At 47.8% G+C, this 15,520-nt stretch overlaps 1 protein-coding gene across 10 annotated transcripts in view; it reads left to right on the forward strand.

Moving 5' to 3' along the window:
* Positions 1-15,520, forward strand: part of ANKRD26 (ankyrin repeat domain 26) — a 1,096,841-nt gene that overhangs the window by 688,870 nt on the left and 392,451 nt on the right. For all 10 annotated transcript variants that reach the window (XM_078674324.1, XM_078674330.1, XM_078674326.1 and 7 more), the window contains one exon: positions 9,240-9,333. In XM_078674324.1, the coding sequence (XP_078530450.1) occupies positions 9,240-9,333 (94 nt within the window). The remainder of the gene's footprint in view (positions 1-9,239; positions 9,334-15,520) is intronic.

Consider the following 15,520-nt stretch of genomic DNA (forward strand, 5'->3'; position numbering starts at 1 on the left):
GATCTGGATTTCTCCGTCCACCTCCTCTCTACAGTCTGTGACCGCAGGATTCCCCAGGGGTCTTCCCTTAGTCCCCTTCTCTTTAACATTTATGTGACACCTTTAGTCTATTTGGCTGAGAGCCTGGGGGTTTTTGTGATGGCCAATGACACTCAGCTGCTATTTACTTGGGACAATAATGATGAGTCAGTCTCCTCGGTTCACCCCTGTCTTTCATCCATTTTTAAATGGTTAGCAGCTGCTTAATTAAAGTGTAATGAGGAGAAGTCAGAGATTCTCCTCTTTGAAAAATTCCCTCCTAAGTTCCGGGAATCTCTTTGGCCTCCTGAGTTCCCCTTGCCCACCTCTGTAGGGAAACCTGCCAAGAATTTGGGGGGGTGGTTTGATGAAAGCCTTTCTTTCTTAAACCCCATCAAGAAGCTGGCCGGCAATTGTTTTGGCCTCCTCAAGACCCTGAGAAAGTTCTTCCCTCTCCTTCCCCAGGCAGCGAGAGAAACGGTTACATATGCACTCATTCTATTTATGCAAATGCTCTTTACATTGGCATTCCGGGCTACTTACTGAAAAAGCTCCAAAAGGTCTGAAATGCGGCAGCCAGACTTCTTTTGGGCATCTCCGCCAGGAACAGCGTGCGCCATCACCTGCACTCACTTCACTGGATCCCCGTGGCGGAACGGGTGAAGTTCAAATCACTGGTTTTGGCCCACCGAGCTCTTCATGGCCTCGGTCCATTCTATTTACAAAAATGATTCTCTTTCTATGTTCCATCAAGTCTCCTTTATAGGCCACACCCAGGCGCGCAGATGTCTGTTCTTTTCTTTCCACGCCAGTTAAACACTGATCTGGAAAGAGCTACCCTGTGTCGCTTTTTGGCAAATTTTTTCAACTTTTTGTTGACCAAAACTTTTTGTTGTGTTGAGGGGGTGTCTTCTATGAAGACCGAGTTTAAACCGTATGGTGCCTGTCACTGCGCCATGTCGGTAACTGACCCCCACTTCGTATTTCTTTGGTGTCTCGAGTGCGACCACAACTCAGAGTCCTGCTCGGACTGTTGGGCCATGGCTCCGAAGGCCTTGCAGGAGCATGCTATGAAGCTACTTGCAGGCCCGGCAGTCAACACTGGCCAGTGAGTCTCCGCAGAGATCCCGGTCCCAATCGAAGAAGAGGAGGTCGCGTTATCGCTCCCAGAGCCCCAAGTCCTCTTCCTCCCACTAAAGGTCTTCTGGACACTCTGGGTGGGGCGGGGGGGGGGGGGGGGGCACAAGGCAATGGAGAAGTCTAAGCGGACTTCATCTTACCCTCGACTGTCTTCCGTTGATGAACGAGATAAGGAACACTGATGCTCTAGGCATGGTTCTGCGGAGCCAGAGTGGACTCCTCGCCTCCCTCTAATTCCCGGAGCCGGAGCAACCCATGCTCAAATAAAATAATTTTTTGAGGTCATGCGCCGCGCATTTGAGCTGGCCGACCCCTCTGGTGAGCCTTTGGTCTCCACTGGGTTGAAAGGTTACCCATTGGATTGGAAGCCGTTGGCTCCCGCCACGTCAGGGCCTCATGTATCTGATCCAGGACGATGCCGGTCATGCCTACGCGAGCTTCCCCCATCAGATCCCAAGTCGTGTCTTCGGTGCCGCTGGCACCCACCGCCATCCATATCCCTGATGAGTTGGATCGGCGTCACTCAACACCGACTCCGGAGCGTGTAGCACCCAGAGGTTCTGTGTTGACACCTGGTCATTTTCAGGCACTGTCGAGGACTGGGAGGTGTCTATGGACCCTTTAGAACAACAGATAGACTGGTATGAGGAACTTGGGGAGGCCAGTGGACTGAACACATTCCCAGATACTGGTATGTGTTCTCTGCCAACTGTGGCTATGGAGGAGGGGGCTCCTTATGCCTTTGTGGTAAGGAGCACAAATGAGGCCCTTGGACTGGAGTTGCCCTCCTTGCAGGTCCGGGCTAATCTGAACGAAGTGCTTCAGCCTGGGGCGTCCACCTCTGAACCCCAATTGGCATTTAATGAGTCACTTACTGATGTCCTACTAGGCCCATGGTCCAAGCCTAGCACAGGAGCTCCTGTAAAGAGGACAATTTCATGGCGCCATCGCCTGGCTCCAGATGACCCAAGGTTCCTCAGCCTACACCCCACACCTGAGAGACAGAGGATTACCACATTCCTCTCAAAAGTAAAATTGTGGGGGCACGAACCCTTCTCCACCTTACATTCCTCCTTCTCCCACTGATCCCAATTTGCTTATTACATCAATACATTCACCACCACCACCACCTACACCTGACCCACAGAATGACTAGGATGAAGATCTGAATAGGCCACAGGACATTGACCCATGGGAGAATTATCATACTGACTCAAGCCCAGATACTGACCCTGATTTCTATCCGTCTAGACCCTCCCCAACTGGCAGTAACATTGGGTACATTGAACTCCTTAACAGGGCTGCTCAATATCACGGGGTGGAGTTGCATAAAGGGCCTTTAGAAGAGTATTTCCTCTTTGAGACCCTTAGTTCCTCTCAGAGAGCCACTCCTACCTTACCTATGCTAAAATGTATGTTGAAACGCAGCAAAATATTTAAAGATCCTGTGAGGGCAAGAATAATTACACCTAGAATGGAGAAAAAATATAAACCTTCAACCACTGACCCTGTTTACAACAGAGATCAGTTTCCTTTAGACTTTCTGGTGGTATCCAAAGCTCGCAAGAGAGCTAACTCACAAACCACAGGTGAGGCTCCTCCTCCTGATAAGGAGTCAAAGCTTATTGATGCATTGGGCAAAAGAGTGGCTTAACAAGCTGCTAATCACTGGTGTATTGCCAAGGCTCAAGCTCTGTTGGATCGCTATGATACGGCTCATTATGGTGAGTTAGAGAAACTCATTCAATTTTTACCTGACAAACGCAAAACTAAGGCTAATGACCTTATCCAAGAAAGGTAAACTTATCACTAATAACTCAATCAGGTGTGCCCTGGATGCAGCAGATACAGCAGCTCGTACAGTAAACGCCCGTGTACTCCTACGCAAACATGCTTGGTTGAGAATTTTAGGATTCAAGCCTGAGGTGCAAACCTCCATCCTCAACCAACCATTCGACAAAGAACATCTCTTTGGCCCAACGGTTGATACCTCACTGGAGAGGATGAAAAAAGACATGGAGGTCGCAAAGTCCATGGGGGCTTTGCATTTGTCTGCCATTAGGGGTTCCTTTCGCCGCTTCTCTTATAGGGTTGGTTCCAAAAATGTATCCACCGAAAACTCCTCCTCCTCTTACAAGGGCAACAACCAATCCCCCTCTTCAAGAGGTATATTTTAGAGGTGGGTTCAGAGGAAGCAACAGTAAGGGAAGAGGCAGAGCCAACTCCACACGTACTTCCCCCTGCTAATAAACAGTGACTTTCTTCCTTTGTCCCCTGACAGGAGTGGAATGATCGGGGTCTCTGTCTCAATTCCTACCTGTGTGGAATTAAATCACCTCAGGCAAGTGGGTACTACAAATTATCCAATATGGGTACTGCCTTTACTGCCTGAAGCTTACACACACCCCCTCAGATATTCTTCCAAGATCACATGCAACGTCTCCAGAGCATCTTACCCTTCTAAAGCAAGAGGTTCTCTCTCTCTTGGAAAAACATGCTATAGTACCAGTCCCATTACAATATCAGGGGACCGGGGTATACTCCCTGTACTTTTTAATTCTTAGAAAAGACGGCTCTCTCAGGCCCATACTAGACCTTAAAGAACTCAATCTCTACATTCAGTCGGACCACTTTCACATGATCCAACTGCAACAAGTGCTCGCACTCATTCAGCAAGGCGACGTTCTGACCACTCAGGACTTAAAGGACGCATATTTCCATATTCCCTTTCACCCCACTCACCGGAAATACCTCCTGTTTCTGGTAGGCGGCCAACAATATCAAGTAAATGTCCTCCCATTTGGAGTAACTACCCCACCCAGGGTTTTCACCAAATGCCTGGAAGTAGTGGCTCATCTAAGACAGCACATTCACGTCTTCCCTTACCTAGACGACTGGCTCATAAAAGTCAGCTTGCAGCAAAGATGCCTAGGCCACACTCAATGAACAGTCCCACTGCTTCACGACCTTGGGTTTACTGTGAATCTCATCTGAAAGAGACACGTTAGTGATAGATCCTTACCTTAGAATATCCCAAGGCGTCATACTGGATCCGGAAAGGTTTTAGTCAGCAATCCCTCTGCGCGTCGGTAGGAGGCGTCTAGCGGCTCCGCGTCCGTCGCTGGCGTCTTAAGCGCCGAAATGACGTCATGGAGACTACTTAGGCGCCACCCATGTGCGCTGACGTCGGTTCTTTCTTTTTCCGCGCCAGCAAGTGCAGATCTGCAAACTAATTTCTAGAGCAGTGTTGTTCGCCTTTCATGGCCCATGTTTTCCACACCAGTGGTCAGTGTTCTTCGTGGCTCTGCACTTCTGTCTTTGAAAGTTGAAAATGAAACTGACGTCAGTGCGCTGGGGTGGCACCTATATAGGCACCGTGCACGTCCCTTCTGACGACGGGCGATGCTGATGACGCCATGTGGAGCCGAACGACGATGCCTACAGGTTTGCAGGTTTACTGCTTGTGAAAAAGAAATTCTACATCCAGTCTGATGCCTGGAGATAAGTTAAGGAATCTGTGGCTAGATAGAGTCTCTACAAGATAAGGCATTACCGAAGGTAAGTAACTTGTTCTTTTGGGACAGTAGAGCCATGGTGCAGTCATTGTGTCTCTTAACTCCACCCAGTATTGCATCTTCGACACCTCAATGCCTTCATACAGAAGGCCAAATTCAAAAGGCTCCCACTAGCACAGATCTTAGCTGCACTGGACTTGAGGGACTGGATGATGTCCTTTGATCTGCAGGGTGCATATTTTCATGTACGCGTTCTACAGTCCCTCAAACCTTACTTACGGTTCAGGATCAGTAATGAGCATTTTGACTTTGCAGTGCTCCCCTTCAGCCTCACCAGTTCCTGTTTGGTGTTCACGAAAGTGATGGCTGTGCTTAATTGCAGAGGTTGGGGGTTACCAGTTTTCTCCTAAAATGATGACTGGGTTTTGAAACTTGGTTCACCGCATTCAGTCATAGACACATCAGATACCAGAAACCTCTTGACAGCATTGGGGTTCGCCATCAACGAACAAAAATCGTACCTTATTCTTTCACAGATGCTTCCATTCATTAGAGCTATCCTGTACTCAGTGCAGTTCAGGGTTTCTGCCATGTGGTATTCCAACAGGTAAGGTGGAGTGAGGTCCTGGATTCTGTGCCAGTATGCTCTGCATCTCTGAAGTTGGATGGAACATAAGAGCATTTCCTCTGTTGCAAACTACTTCTTGTGATAACAGATGGCATGTAGATCCTGAGGTGGCACAGTACATCTTCTGAGAGTGGTGAGAGCCTGGCGGGATATTTTCCCCACAGTCAAGAAAGCACAGTGTAAAAGGTATTGCACGTTGGATTTTCATCTAGAAACGTCTGGGTATTAGCATCTGTCCTCAGATCAGGCCTCCACTTCCTATGGATCATCTGTTGAAGTGGAGAGCAGAGTTCTGCTCCCGAACCCTACAATCTCCACCTGATGAGTGAAGTTGATCTGATGCATGACTAGTAGATGTCACCCTTACAGTAAAACAGTTTCACAAACTCCTTTTATTCCAGAAACTGGGACAGACTTTTTCCCTGTTGTTTTATCTACAAGATTGAGTCTTAGCTGTTGATGTTATTTTGGTCTTTTGTCCACCACGCCTTACAGTAGGCATTATTAAAGGTAATGTGCTAGCCCTTTCAGGCCTACTATGGTTGCCATTACAACTGCCTTGATTTAAATCTCCTGTTGGGATGAGGTTCGTGAATGGGTTGACCCACGTTTACTCTCAAACAGCTTGTGATGCCACAGTAGGATCTTTATTTGGTCTTAACGTTTTTCATGTGCACACCCTTTGAGCCAATGCATAGCTGTTCCCTGTGTCCTTTGAGTTTGAAGGTTATTGAATCCAATTACTTAACCGTAGTGCATGAATGAGGTTCAGACACTGTTCGTGCAAGCACCCTACACCACCTTTTTTCTAGAAAAAGTGGTGTTGAGAACTCGGTCGGCCTTTATACCAAAAATTGTGACTCCTTTCCACATTATGCAAACTATCACCCTGACTGCATTCTTTGCCCTTCTTTTGCCCCATGAAAGAGGAGGAGAGGCTTCATGGTTTGGACCCCAAAAGGTTTTTGAGCTTTTACATTGATGGTACCAAGGATACCATGTGGATGATCAGCGTGTGTTTCCCGGAGCAAAGAAAAATAAGTCTGTGTAGAAGAAAACCCAGTCAATGTGGATTGTCCTCTGCCTCAAGAGTTGCTATGCACTGGCCAGCAAGCAGCTTCCAGAAGGTCTGAGAGTCCATTCCGCCAGGGCAAAAACTGTTACCACTGCATTGGCACATGGAGGACTTGTTGTTGCCTTTTGCCAGGCTGCGGCATGGGCATCAGTATTATCATTCACAAAGTATTACTGCCTTCACAACCAGGTCAAGTGGGAATGGTATTTCCCCCCTCAGTCCTGCAAGAATGTTTACTCTGAGCCCTCTCGTCCACCTTGGGAGGTACTGCTTTGGTTTTTATTTGGTGGGGAAGAATCTGCAATATGAAGTATCCATCAAATGAGCAAGTTACTTAAGTAACGCTCTTTCCTGTGGATACTCTGTGAAATCATAAACTCCTCATTGACCTCCTTCCTCACTCCCGGTTATGTGGAGTGGCCTCCTCTTACCATCTAAAAAGGTCCCAGGTTAGTAATCTACACACTGGTGGCAACAATCAATCATGCTTCATGTGTGATGGTGCAAAAAGTGATAAGCAAGGCACTGACCACAGTATGCTGGGGTGGCGCTTACATGCAGGTCCACAAGCAGCACAGTGGTGCATTGCTGGAAAACGTTTCGGGATTCAGTGTGGCACCTGGGGAGTTTTCTAAGGTGAGATATCTGAGGTTAGAGTATCCAACAGAAACAGTGTTACCATAGGTAAGTAAATGATTCATTGAAAGGATACTATGATTAAAACAACTGTCATAGGTAAATCCTTATATGTTCTCTGGAGAACGTTTACTTGAAACCTTCCTTACTCTCCCACTTTTATTGTCTATTTGGGAATCTGCTCCCATGTGGTGGTATTAATAGTACAGTAAATAAGATGGTAATTGTATAGCAGAGGAGAAAGACAAAGTTGCATGTGTGATGACTTATACAATCCTTGTGAAAGATATGTTGCCACTAACTGGTAGATCCAAATGTTGCTGGAGGAAAGACGTGGAAGTCACCAGTCTCAATTCCCTGTCGGTAGGGCTGAACACTTACAAGACTGTGCTTGATACTGACGGTGTAGAGGGGAGACAGAGATATGAGGGAAGTCACACAATGGCGGTTATCAGGTTGTAGTCTCACAGCTTATCTCTCCAAATTGAGGCTCTCTCAGGTGTTCTGCAGTCTTACAAGTGATGACTCTTTTGTACTAAACAGAATTTAGGACTACTTTTAATCTCTACTTCTACTAATTTTAATATATAATTTTTTTCTTGTAAATGAATAGTAACATTTAACAGATATTGACAAAATATCCAAAATTCATTCTAGCAACAGGTGTATCATAGTAAACACTTTACGTATCAAGGGGACATACTGTTGTCCAAGAGCCAATGGAATTGTTGTGGGACTGGTCAAGTTTCTATGTCATATATAAAGTTCCGCAACTTGAGGCACTGAATAAAAGTGAAGGTTCACTCAGGATCTGTAAGTAATTCTGCAATGGCTCAAGAGACCGTTGTTACAGCAGAAAGAACATAGTAGTTGAGTCAGAAGCCTAGTATGTAGGTACCAGGTAGAGTTAAAGAATCCAATAGAGTTAACAATCCAAACAAATAAATCTAACTCTCTATAGTTAATCACTAACATGAGGCTTTTAAAGACAATGCTGGAAGAGTTTGAAGAGTTCCATGGATACAAGACATTTCTTTGAAGTGATGCAGCAGAAGTAGTTCAAAGATACCCCTCAAGCAGAAAACGTTGGAGAAAATGAACTCAACATTCAGCGTGAAGATTGTCTCGGATGGAGAGCTGGGAACACAGGTGAAGAGCAGAGTCCAAGAAGATTTTTCCTGTCCTCAACTTGGAGTAAAGACAGGTGCCTGGCCACGCCATTTGTGTGGATTTTATAGACTACAGTATTCTTGAATCCTGCTGTGGATCCTTGATTTTCACTGTAGCCTGCCAAACAGATGGGGCATATCATCACTGCTTTTGGGGTGCCCTCATGAGAGCACTTTTAGCTGTGATGGGGTGTAGTGGTCACAGCTTGACAGCACACATTTGGAAGCGACAATCCTGTGTGGCTTGACTTTTGTCACGCAGCACGGATGACATTCTGAGTGGCAATGTCCTGAGCAAGGGGTGGTTAATAATGTTCAGGATCAGATGTGGATAGGAGTGGGGGTGAGCACCGGCGGCAAGCATCAACACTCCTCTACTCTTATGCCAGCAAAAACTTTCCAGCCTTTGTCATTGGCAGCCAGACTGACTCCTGAAGAGCAAAATGGAAGTGACTTAAGTCTAGACTGTTAAATTGACAAGTGAGGCAGAATCCCTTAGACCGGCAACAAATGCTCCCTCAGAATGTGCTTGCCTGCTACCACGGGAACACAGTATCAGTTTTCATACAGAGAAAGAATTGCTAGGGGTAAAAAGAAAAATATATTCTTAATACATTTATTGTCCAAGCACAAATTGTCCAGCATGTGTTTAACAATGAAAATCGCTTCTTCATGGCCTATAACATTTGCAGTAGTCCAGTAAATCAATCAATTCGTATTTTTAACAAAGGTTTTCCCAATAGCAGTGATGTGCTCAAGTTTCAAATCAATAGCAATTCTAGTATAATGTGAGTGTGCATTAGCATTGGTTTCACACAATTCTAGTACAGGTCGCTTATGGCTAAGGATGGAACAGCTTAACACACAATTGTCAATCGGTCACTGTGTTAAGAATGTTCCTGATTATGGTAGTCAGAGAGAACATAAAAATGATAATAAGGATAGTTCTAATGTTAATATGTGTTTTTTCTATTTTTTGTAACATGTAACTAACTATTTGAGAGGGTCAAGATAGTGATCATCACATACTTTTCTGTGGCTTTATATTTACCTTTTAGGCTTGAAATAGAAAATGCTAGATTAGAGGCTACTATGAAGCAGCAAATTGGAAAAATCGAGATACTTCAGAAAGAGCAACAGGAATCAGTGTCCGTAAGTAAAATTGATGAAAGACAAACACAGCTTCAGGAATGAGGCGTGCCATGTTTGAACCGATATGCTGTCCTTGCAGCAAGCACTAAACAAGTTGGATTTATACAAGCATTTACAATAACTAACAAAAGTCGTCAGTATACTTTTTAATATTTTATTTATTTCCAAATGTTTATGTTCTTGGAGTATGTGTGTGTGATTTTTTTACTTATATATATTAATATTATAAATCCAAGAACTCTCTAGTTATTGTTAGAATTTCCAGGGACGGAATTCCTCAGGTTTTTCCTTGCTAATAACATCATCACTGTTTGAATCTCCACTACACTTTGCAGACTGATTCCTTTTTAGGTCTCGGCCTGCATAGGCTGCGCTTGCGCAGTCTCGCTGGTGAGAACTTTTGTCTTTCAGTATGAGGCCTTGAACCCGCCCCTCTTCTCCATTGGCTGGCTTCCTAAACGGAGGCCAGCCATTGGAGGAGAGGGTCATCACTCCGTTCAAGCCGGATTCGGGGGGGGTGTATTTAGGTTCTTTCTCTCCTCTTCCCATTGGCTGGAATTTTACATTCCAGCCAATGGGAAGAGGAGAGAAAGAAAAACACGCCCCCCAGTCGCAAAATGGCGGCGCGTTTCTCCGAGGCATTTCTGCCTCGCCTGAGAGAAACATGGTGGTGCTTGCTAAGCCTTCCGTGGCTTCTTTATTTGATTATTTAGCAGCGCATTGGCTCTACTGCCTATTTCACTCCCCTGCCCACCTCCAGAATTTGTTAAGCCTTCCGTGGCTTCTTTACAAAACATCGGTGCTTGCTGTAATCATGCAGCGTCTGTCATGCCACCCCATCGCTGGTTCTTTTCCTTGCCCCCTGTCCTTTCACTTCCGTGTCCTTCGTTTTCCTCTCTTGTTAGTAAGAGGCTGGAGCTGTGGTAAGAGACCCAGGAAAGGGACGGGGCTAAATTCGTCGGCTCCGGCAGCTGTTAATACAGGCTGCAGGTCCAACCGGACCGTCAGACCTCACTGCTTCTGGCTGCTTCGACAAGCACCCGAAGGCGGGGCCGCACCGGCCTAAGGAAGATTGAGGGCGGATGCGAACCTAGACTGAGATTGACCAGAAGTGTTATCTGAGAGACGTAAGTGGAGGTTCTTGTTATTAGACTTTTTTCTTGATGCCCATCAATACAAATTTCAGGCTGCCAGCAGTGAAGGGAAACGTGCACTGTCTCTTGCGTGACTCTTTTCCGGCTCCTTCGTCCTTTCATGTCACGCCCCCTCATCCCAGGTTAATTCTTGCTGCCCTCCCTCCCCCTCCAGCCGCTCTCGGAAAGCCCTCGGGCAGAGAGAGGATGGATGGAGAGCGAGAGGAGGAGGGGCAGTGGGAGGAGGGACGAGACGTCAGCGGGCTCTGCTGGTGAAGAAGAGGAGAGCCCGGCGCAGTCCGAAAAACTCTTCCCAGGCCCGGACCTAGCCCGCCCGGGGGGAGAGAGCGGGGACACCCGGCCATGCCGGGGGGAGCCCCCACCGCACACCATTGAGACGGAGCCCCCCCAGCCAGGTACGGGGTTAGAGGGCTGGAGATACTTTGAGGGAGAAAAAATGGAGTATAACTTGGGTGGGTGGGAGCTGAGGCTAACCCAGCTACCTTCAGGTTGTGGGGTGAATTGGAGGACGGGGTTGGAAATAGCCGAGCGGCTGAAGAGTGCTTACACGCGTATCGTGCAGGGGGCACAAGCGGAGCGCTTCTTCAAGGGTGCATCCACCGATATACATCTTTTTAATTGGCCCCCCTCCTGACGCTCCTTCAAGTTAACCTTGCTCCGTTTTTTTTTGTTTTTAATACGTTATTGAACCCCCGCTTCCCCTCTGCATGAATATTGCTCTTCTTTGCACCCCCGTTCTTCCAAGCCCCCACGGACAACCCATAATAGACCCCGTCCCCAGGAAAGGAGACCCCAGAGTGTGAATGCCTCCGCGGACCACTAAAACCCAACTTGTCTCCAAGTCCAGAAGTTTCAAGGGAAGTTGTGAAAGTGCGTTCTGTAGCGTGGAGAGACAGCGCAAGACCTCCTAGAGGAGGTGAAGAGACAGGGTTTATTGTATTGGGGCAGGGTGGGGGCACTTGCCAGTGCCACAAGTGTGCTTGAAGGGCACCTTTGGTGCCCTCCTTGCATACTCCAGTTCAAACGTGCTCAGGGAGCCGTTAGCCCCCATTCTGATGGAAAACTAGACAAAGGACATGGGAGTATCCTCCCCACTGTCCAGCCCCTCCTCTGGGAGGGACCCTGAATGAATCCTAATCCTTCCTAAGGGTACTTAAGGGCTTACCTGAGGGTGGGACCTTACATTAACCGTAGGATTCAATTTGGAGTCAAATCCGCGTAATCTTCAATTGTCTGGACACTCTGACCGCGTTGGACTGACCCCATCGAACTTCGCTTTGGGAACCGACACTGCAAATAGGAAGACTCTGTCTACTCCAAATCTCATCGTCCTGAAAGTCTACTGCACCATCCGTGTCTGTGCTCCTTACAGGTTCCTCATAGGGCATGTGGCCATCCAAGACACCAGAAGGAATCTCCCTTGGAGTGAAGGAGTTACTCGCCTGCATCTGTGGGCACCGTAACATAACTTACCGGTTTGCTGCTCCTGGGCTCCTACAGACTCCGAAAGGTTCAGTAACACAGGTAGCGGTTCTACAACTCCCTCAAGGCTTGCACTGTTTTCAGACCGAGTCTGTGGTCAGTATCCCTCGTCGGCACCACTGGAAACGAGCCCCTGTGCGCTGCATCAGCTGGCTGTTGCTAAGGCTGGGCGACTCTTGTCTCTAGAGATCTTCAGCTCCTTTAAAGGGACTTTTTTGATTTCAGTGGCTCTCGTGCTCGCTCGGGGCCTACACTGACTCAACTCTTCGTGGTGAGTCACTTGGACCTTGCTGGTCCTAACACTGCACCTTCTTGGACTTCTATGCCTGTTGCTGTTGCCAAGGTGTGTTGGTGCCTCTGCCGGACACTGACCCCCTGACTCTTGACATCCGACGTGGAACAGCTCGTGAACGGCTCCTGGTCTTCCACAGCATTGCCTGGTCCGCACAGCTTCATCTTCAAGGACACTGTCAACCATCCTGCATCTATCAACATTGGTGGGCATCCGTCTCCGGTGCCTCCTGGTCACTCTTGAGTGGCTTATACTCTGTCCCTCCTGCTTGCAGGTTCTTTTCCTCCTGATTCCAATTTTGGGTTCCACCGGACTCCTTAGTCTACTCCTCCAGCTGCATCTTTCCTTAAGTCCTCCATTGTGGTCTACGTCGCTTTCCTATGTCAACTGACACCTATGCTCCCGGCTCCCCTGGTGTAGGTATCCTGGTTCCTGGGGTATCCATGGGTGGGGTGACTCCAACCTTCTATCTTCTACAGGGTTTCTTCAGGGTCCACTGGGAAGGGTCCTTCTTCTTTGAAATTGCAAGCGCAACTTACCCTTTGACTTGAATTGAATGCGCAGTCGTGTTCTGACTCTGCACACGACCTCCGTGGGGTTCCTAGGTACTCACCTTGGGTGGTTTCTTGTGTCCCCGGCTCTTCTACGTCTTCTGAGTTTACTCTTGTCGTGAGTCGTGGTTCACATTCCACTATTTTAGAATAGGGTTTGGTCTCCCCCTGGCGACCCGCTTGCATTGGTGCTACTTACCTGTTTTATTTGCAAAGTATTATGTGCATTGGGTTATATCTCCTGGTAGAAGATATTGTTATGTGTTAGTGAGTGTCTTCTAATAAATACCTATTTTTATAAATACACAGAGTGGTTCCTTTTCACTTAACCTATACCAAGAAGATTAAGGTCTGGGAAAACAAGCTGCTTTACACTACTTCTGGACTAAGCCCGAAGGCTGCTCTCCACAGCTACCACTTAGAGAGCTTTCTAAGGTTGTCCAAGACTACTGAAATCACCCTAAGGGAAGTCTGGATTAGTTCAAGAGGCTACACTTACACAAGTGCACACCATATACTAAGCCAGCTTCTGATAGATACATCTGCCAGTGGATTCCTCACCTTGTGAATATCCCCCTGCGCAGCAGCCAATCGGAAACTTTTGTAGCTCTCCACACCGGCGAGGTCATGAACGACGTCACAGAGGGTACAACTCCGCTCGCTACCCCGCTGACGTCACTGGAACCATAATAGGGCCTCGTCGGGGCTCTCCGTAGTTACATTGTTGTTATAGTTGTTCTTGTCTGTTCTTCTTGTTTCCTTTCGAAGATGTCTGGGAGGAAATCTGGTTTCAAGCCCTGCAGGGAGTGAGGGAAGCAGATGTCCATTACTGATCCGCACAAGGACTGCGAATGGTGCTTGTCTTTCGATCACGACGTCGATGGATGTGCGTGTTGCAGGAAGATGACCTCTAAGGCTTTAAAGGAAAGGGAAGCAAAGTTGTTTATTGCTAAAATGAAGAAGAGTAAGAAGGCGAGTAAAAGAAGATCGAGGTCGAGATCTCGTTCCGAGTCCAGGTCGGGCTCGAAGTCGGCGTCGGGACATTGGAGGTCGAAGAGGCATAAGAGAAAGAAGCACTCTTTAAGGCGTCACTCTAATAAGGAACCAGCGCCGAAGTCGTCTTCTCATCGACGTTGCAGTAGTGATGTCGATCCTTCTCATTCAAAACCGGGCTCGCTAGAGAAGGAAGTGTCTCCTGAAGTCGAGGTCTCTCGTTCTCCGACGCCGGCACCATCAGATTCGGTCCATTCTTCGGAACTGGGTGAAGCCGAGCCAGAGCAAGAAGATCAGGAGCAGCCTGAAGAGGTTCCTTTGTCGGCGCCGACGGGCCCGACTCCAGGTACACCGGCTTCGGAGCCGGTGCCGGGAAATTATCCCCCTTTTCCGGCTACAGGCCAAGACCCATCACACTATCTTAACGCAATGTATGGTGTCTTTGCATGGGCTATGTACCCCTCTGGTGCGCCTGCGGGCCCCATGGGCCCTTTTGCCTTTAATTTGGGTGTCCCCCAGGCATATGCCCAGGCTCCATTTATGCCCTTTATTCCAGCGACTCTGGCCTGGAATTTTCCGGCGCCGAGGGCTCTGACGCGGTACCGAGAATCTCCAACGCCGTATCGAGAATCTCCGGCGCCGTATCGAGAATCTCCGGCGCCGTCTGTTCGTCCTCGTTCGGCGCTAGCGGCGCCGTCGGATCCGCGTTCGACGCCGGTTCCGAATCCGATGGAGTCGGTTGTGGATCCATCGAATCCGGTCCCGAGGATCCGCTCCAGGAGGGAGGCCCAAAGAGTTGTGGAAGAGGCACACTATCAGAAGGACATGGAGGAAGGTGAACTTCCTGATTCTGAGGACTATTTTGTGGAATTAAAAGATGCAAGTGGTCTTGATGTCTCCCCTGAGTGGGATTTTCTCCTGATTCAGATGCTCCTTCTAAGGAGGTTGTCCCTTATCACACAGTTGTGAGAAAAGCTGCGAAGTTATTGGACATTAATCTTCCAACCACTGAATTTAAGTCCAATCTATTGACTGAAGTGTTGCATTCTCCTTCCTCTGTGACTGAGGCTTTGTTACCATTTAATGAGGCAATTCTGGAGCCGGTGTTGGAGGTTTGGAAAAAACCTTTATCTGCACCTGCAGTCTCTAGGACTGTGGCACGAAGAAATAGAGTGGCACCGGAGGATCCAGAGTTTTTGTCAGCTCGCCCTTCACCTGAGAGCGTTGTGGTTCAGGCGGCTTGCTCAAAGAAGTTTTCACGAGCTTTTCCGCAGGTTCCAGCTGACAAGGAATCAAAAAGGATTGACCAGTCCGCTAAGAAGGTGTTCTCATCAGCGAGCATGGCAATAAAGTCATCAAATGCAACTTGTCTGATGGGAAGGTATATCCATGCCTTGATGGATTCCTCTAAACAGTTGCTGCCGAAACTTTCTGATGATGACAGGAAGAATTTTCAGGAGGTTTTGGATGATACCCAAGCTGCTGCGCGCCAGGTCATTCAAAGTGGTCTGGATACAGCTGACTTGGTGGCTAGGGTTATGGGCTCTGCAGTGGCTACGAGAAGGGGAGCTTGGTTGAAGACTTCAGACTTTTTGCAAGATGTGCAGGCTACTTTGTTGGACTTACCATTTGACGGTACAGGTCTGTTTAGTAAGAAGGCTGATGCCGCACTTGAAAGATTCAAAGATAGTAAGGCCACGGCAAGATCACTTGGC

Source organism: Lissotriton helveticus, chromosome 1_1 (genome assembly GCF_964261635.1).
Source record: "Lissotriton helveticus chromosome 1_1, aLisHel1.1, whole genome shotgun sequence".
Lineage (NCBI taxonomy): Eukaryota > Metazoa > Chordata > Amphibia > Caudata > Salamandridae > Lissotriton > Lissotriton helveticus.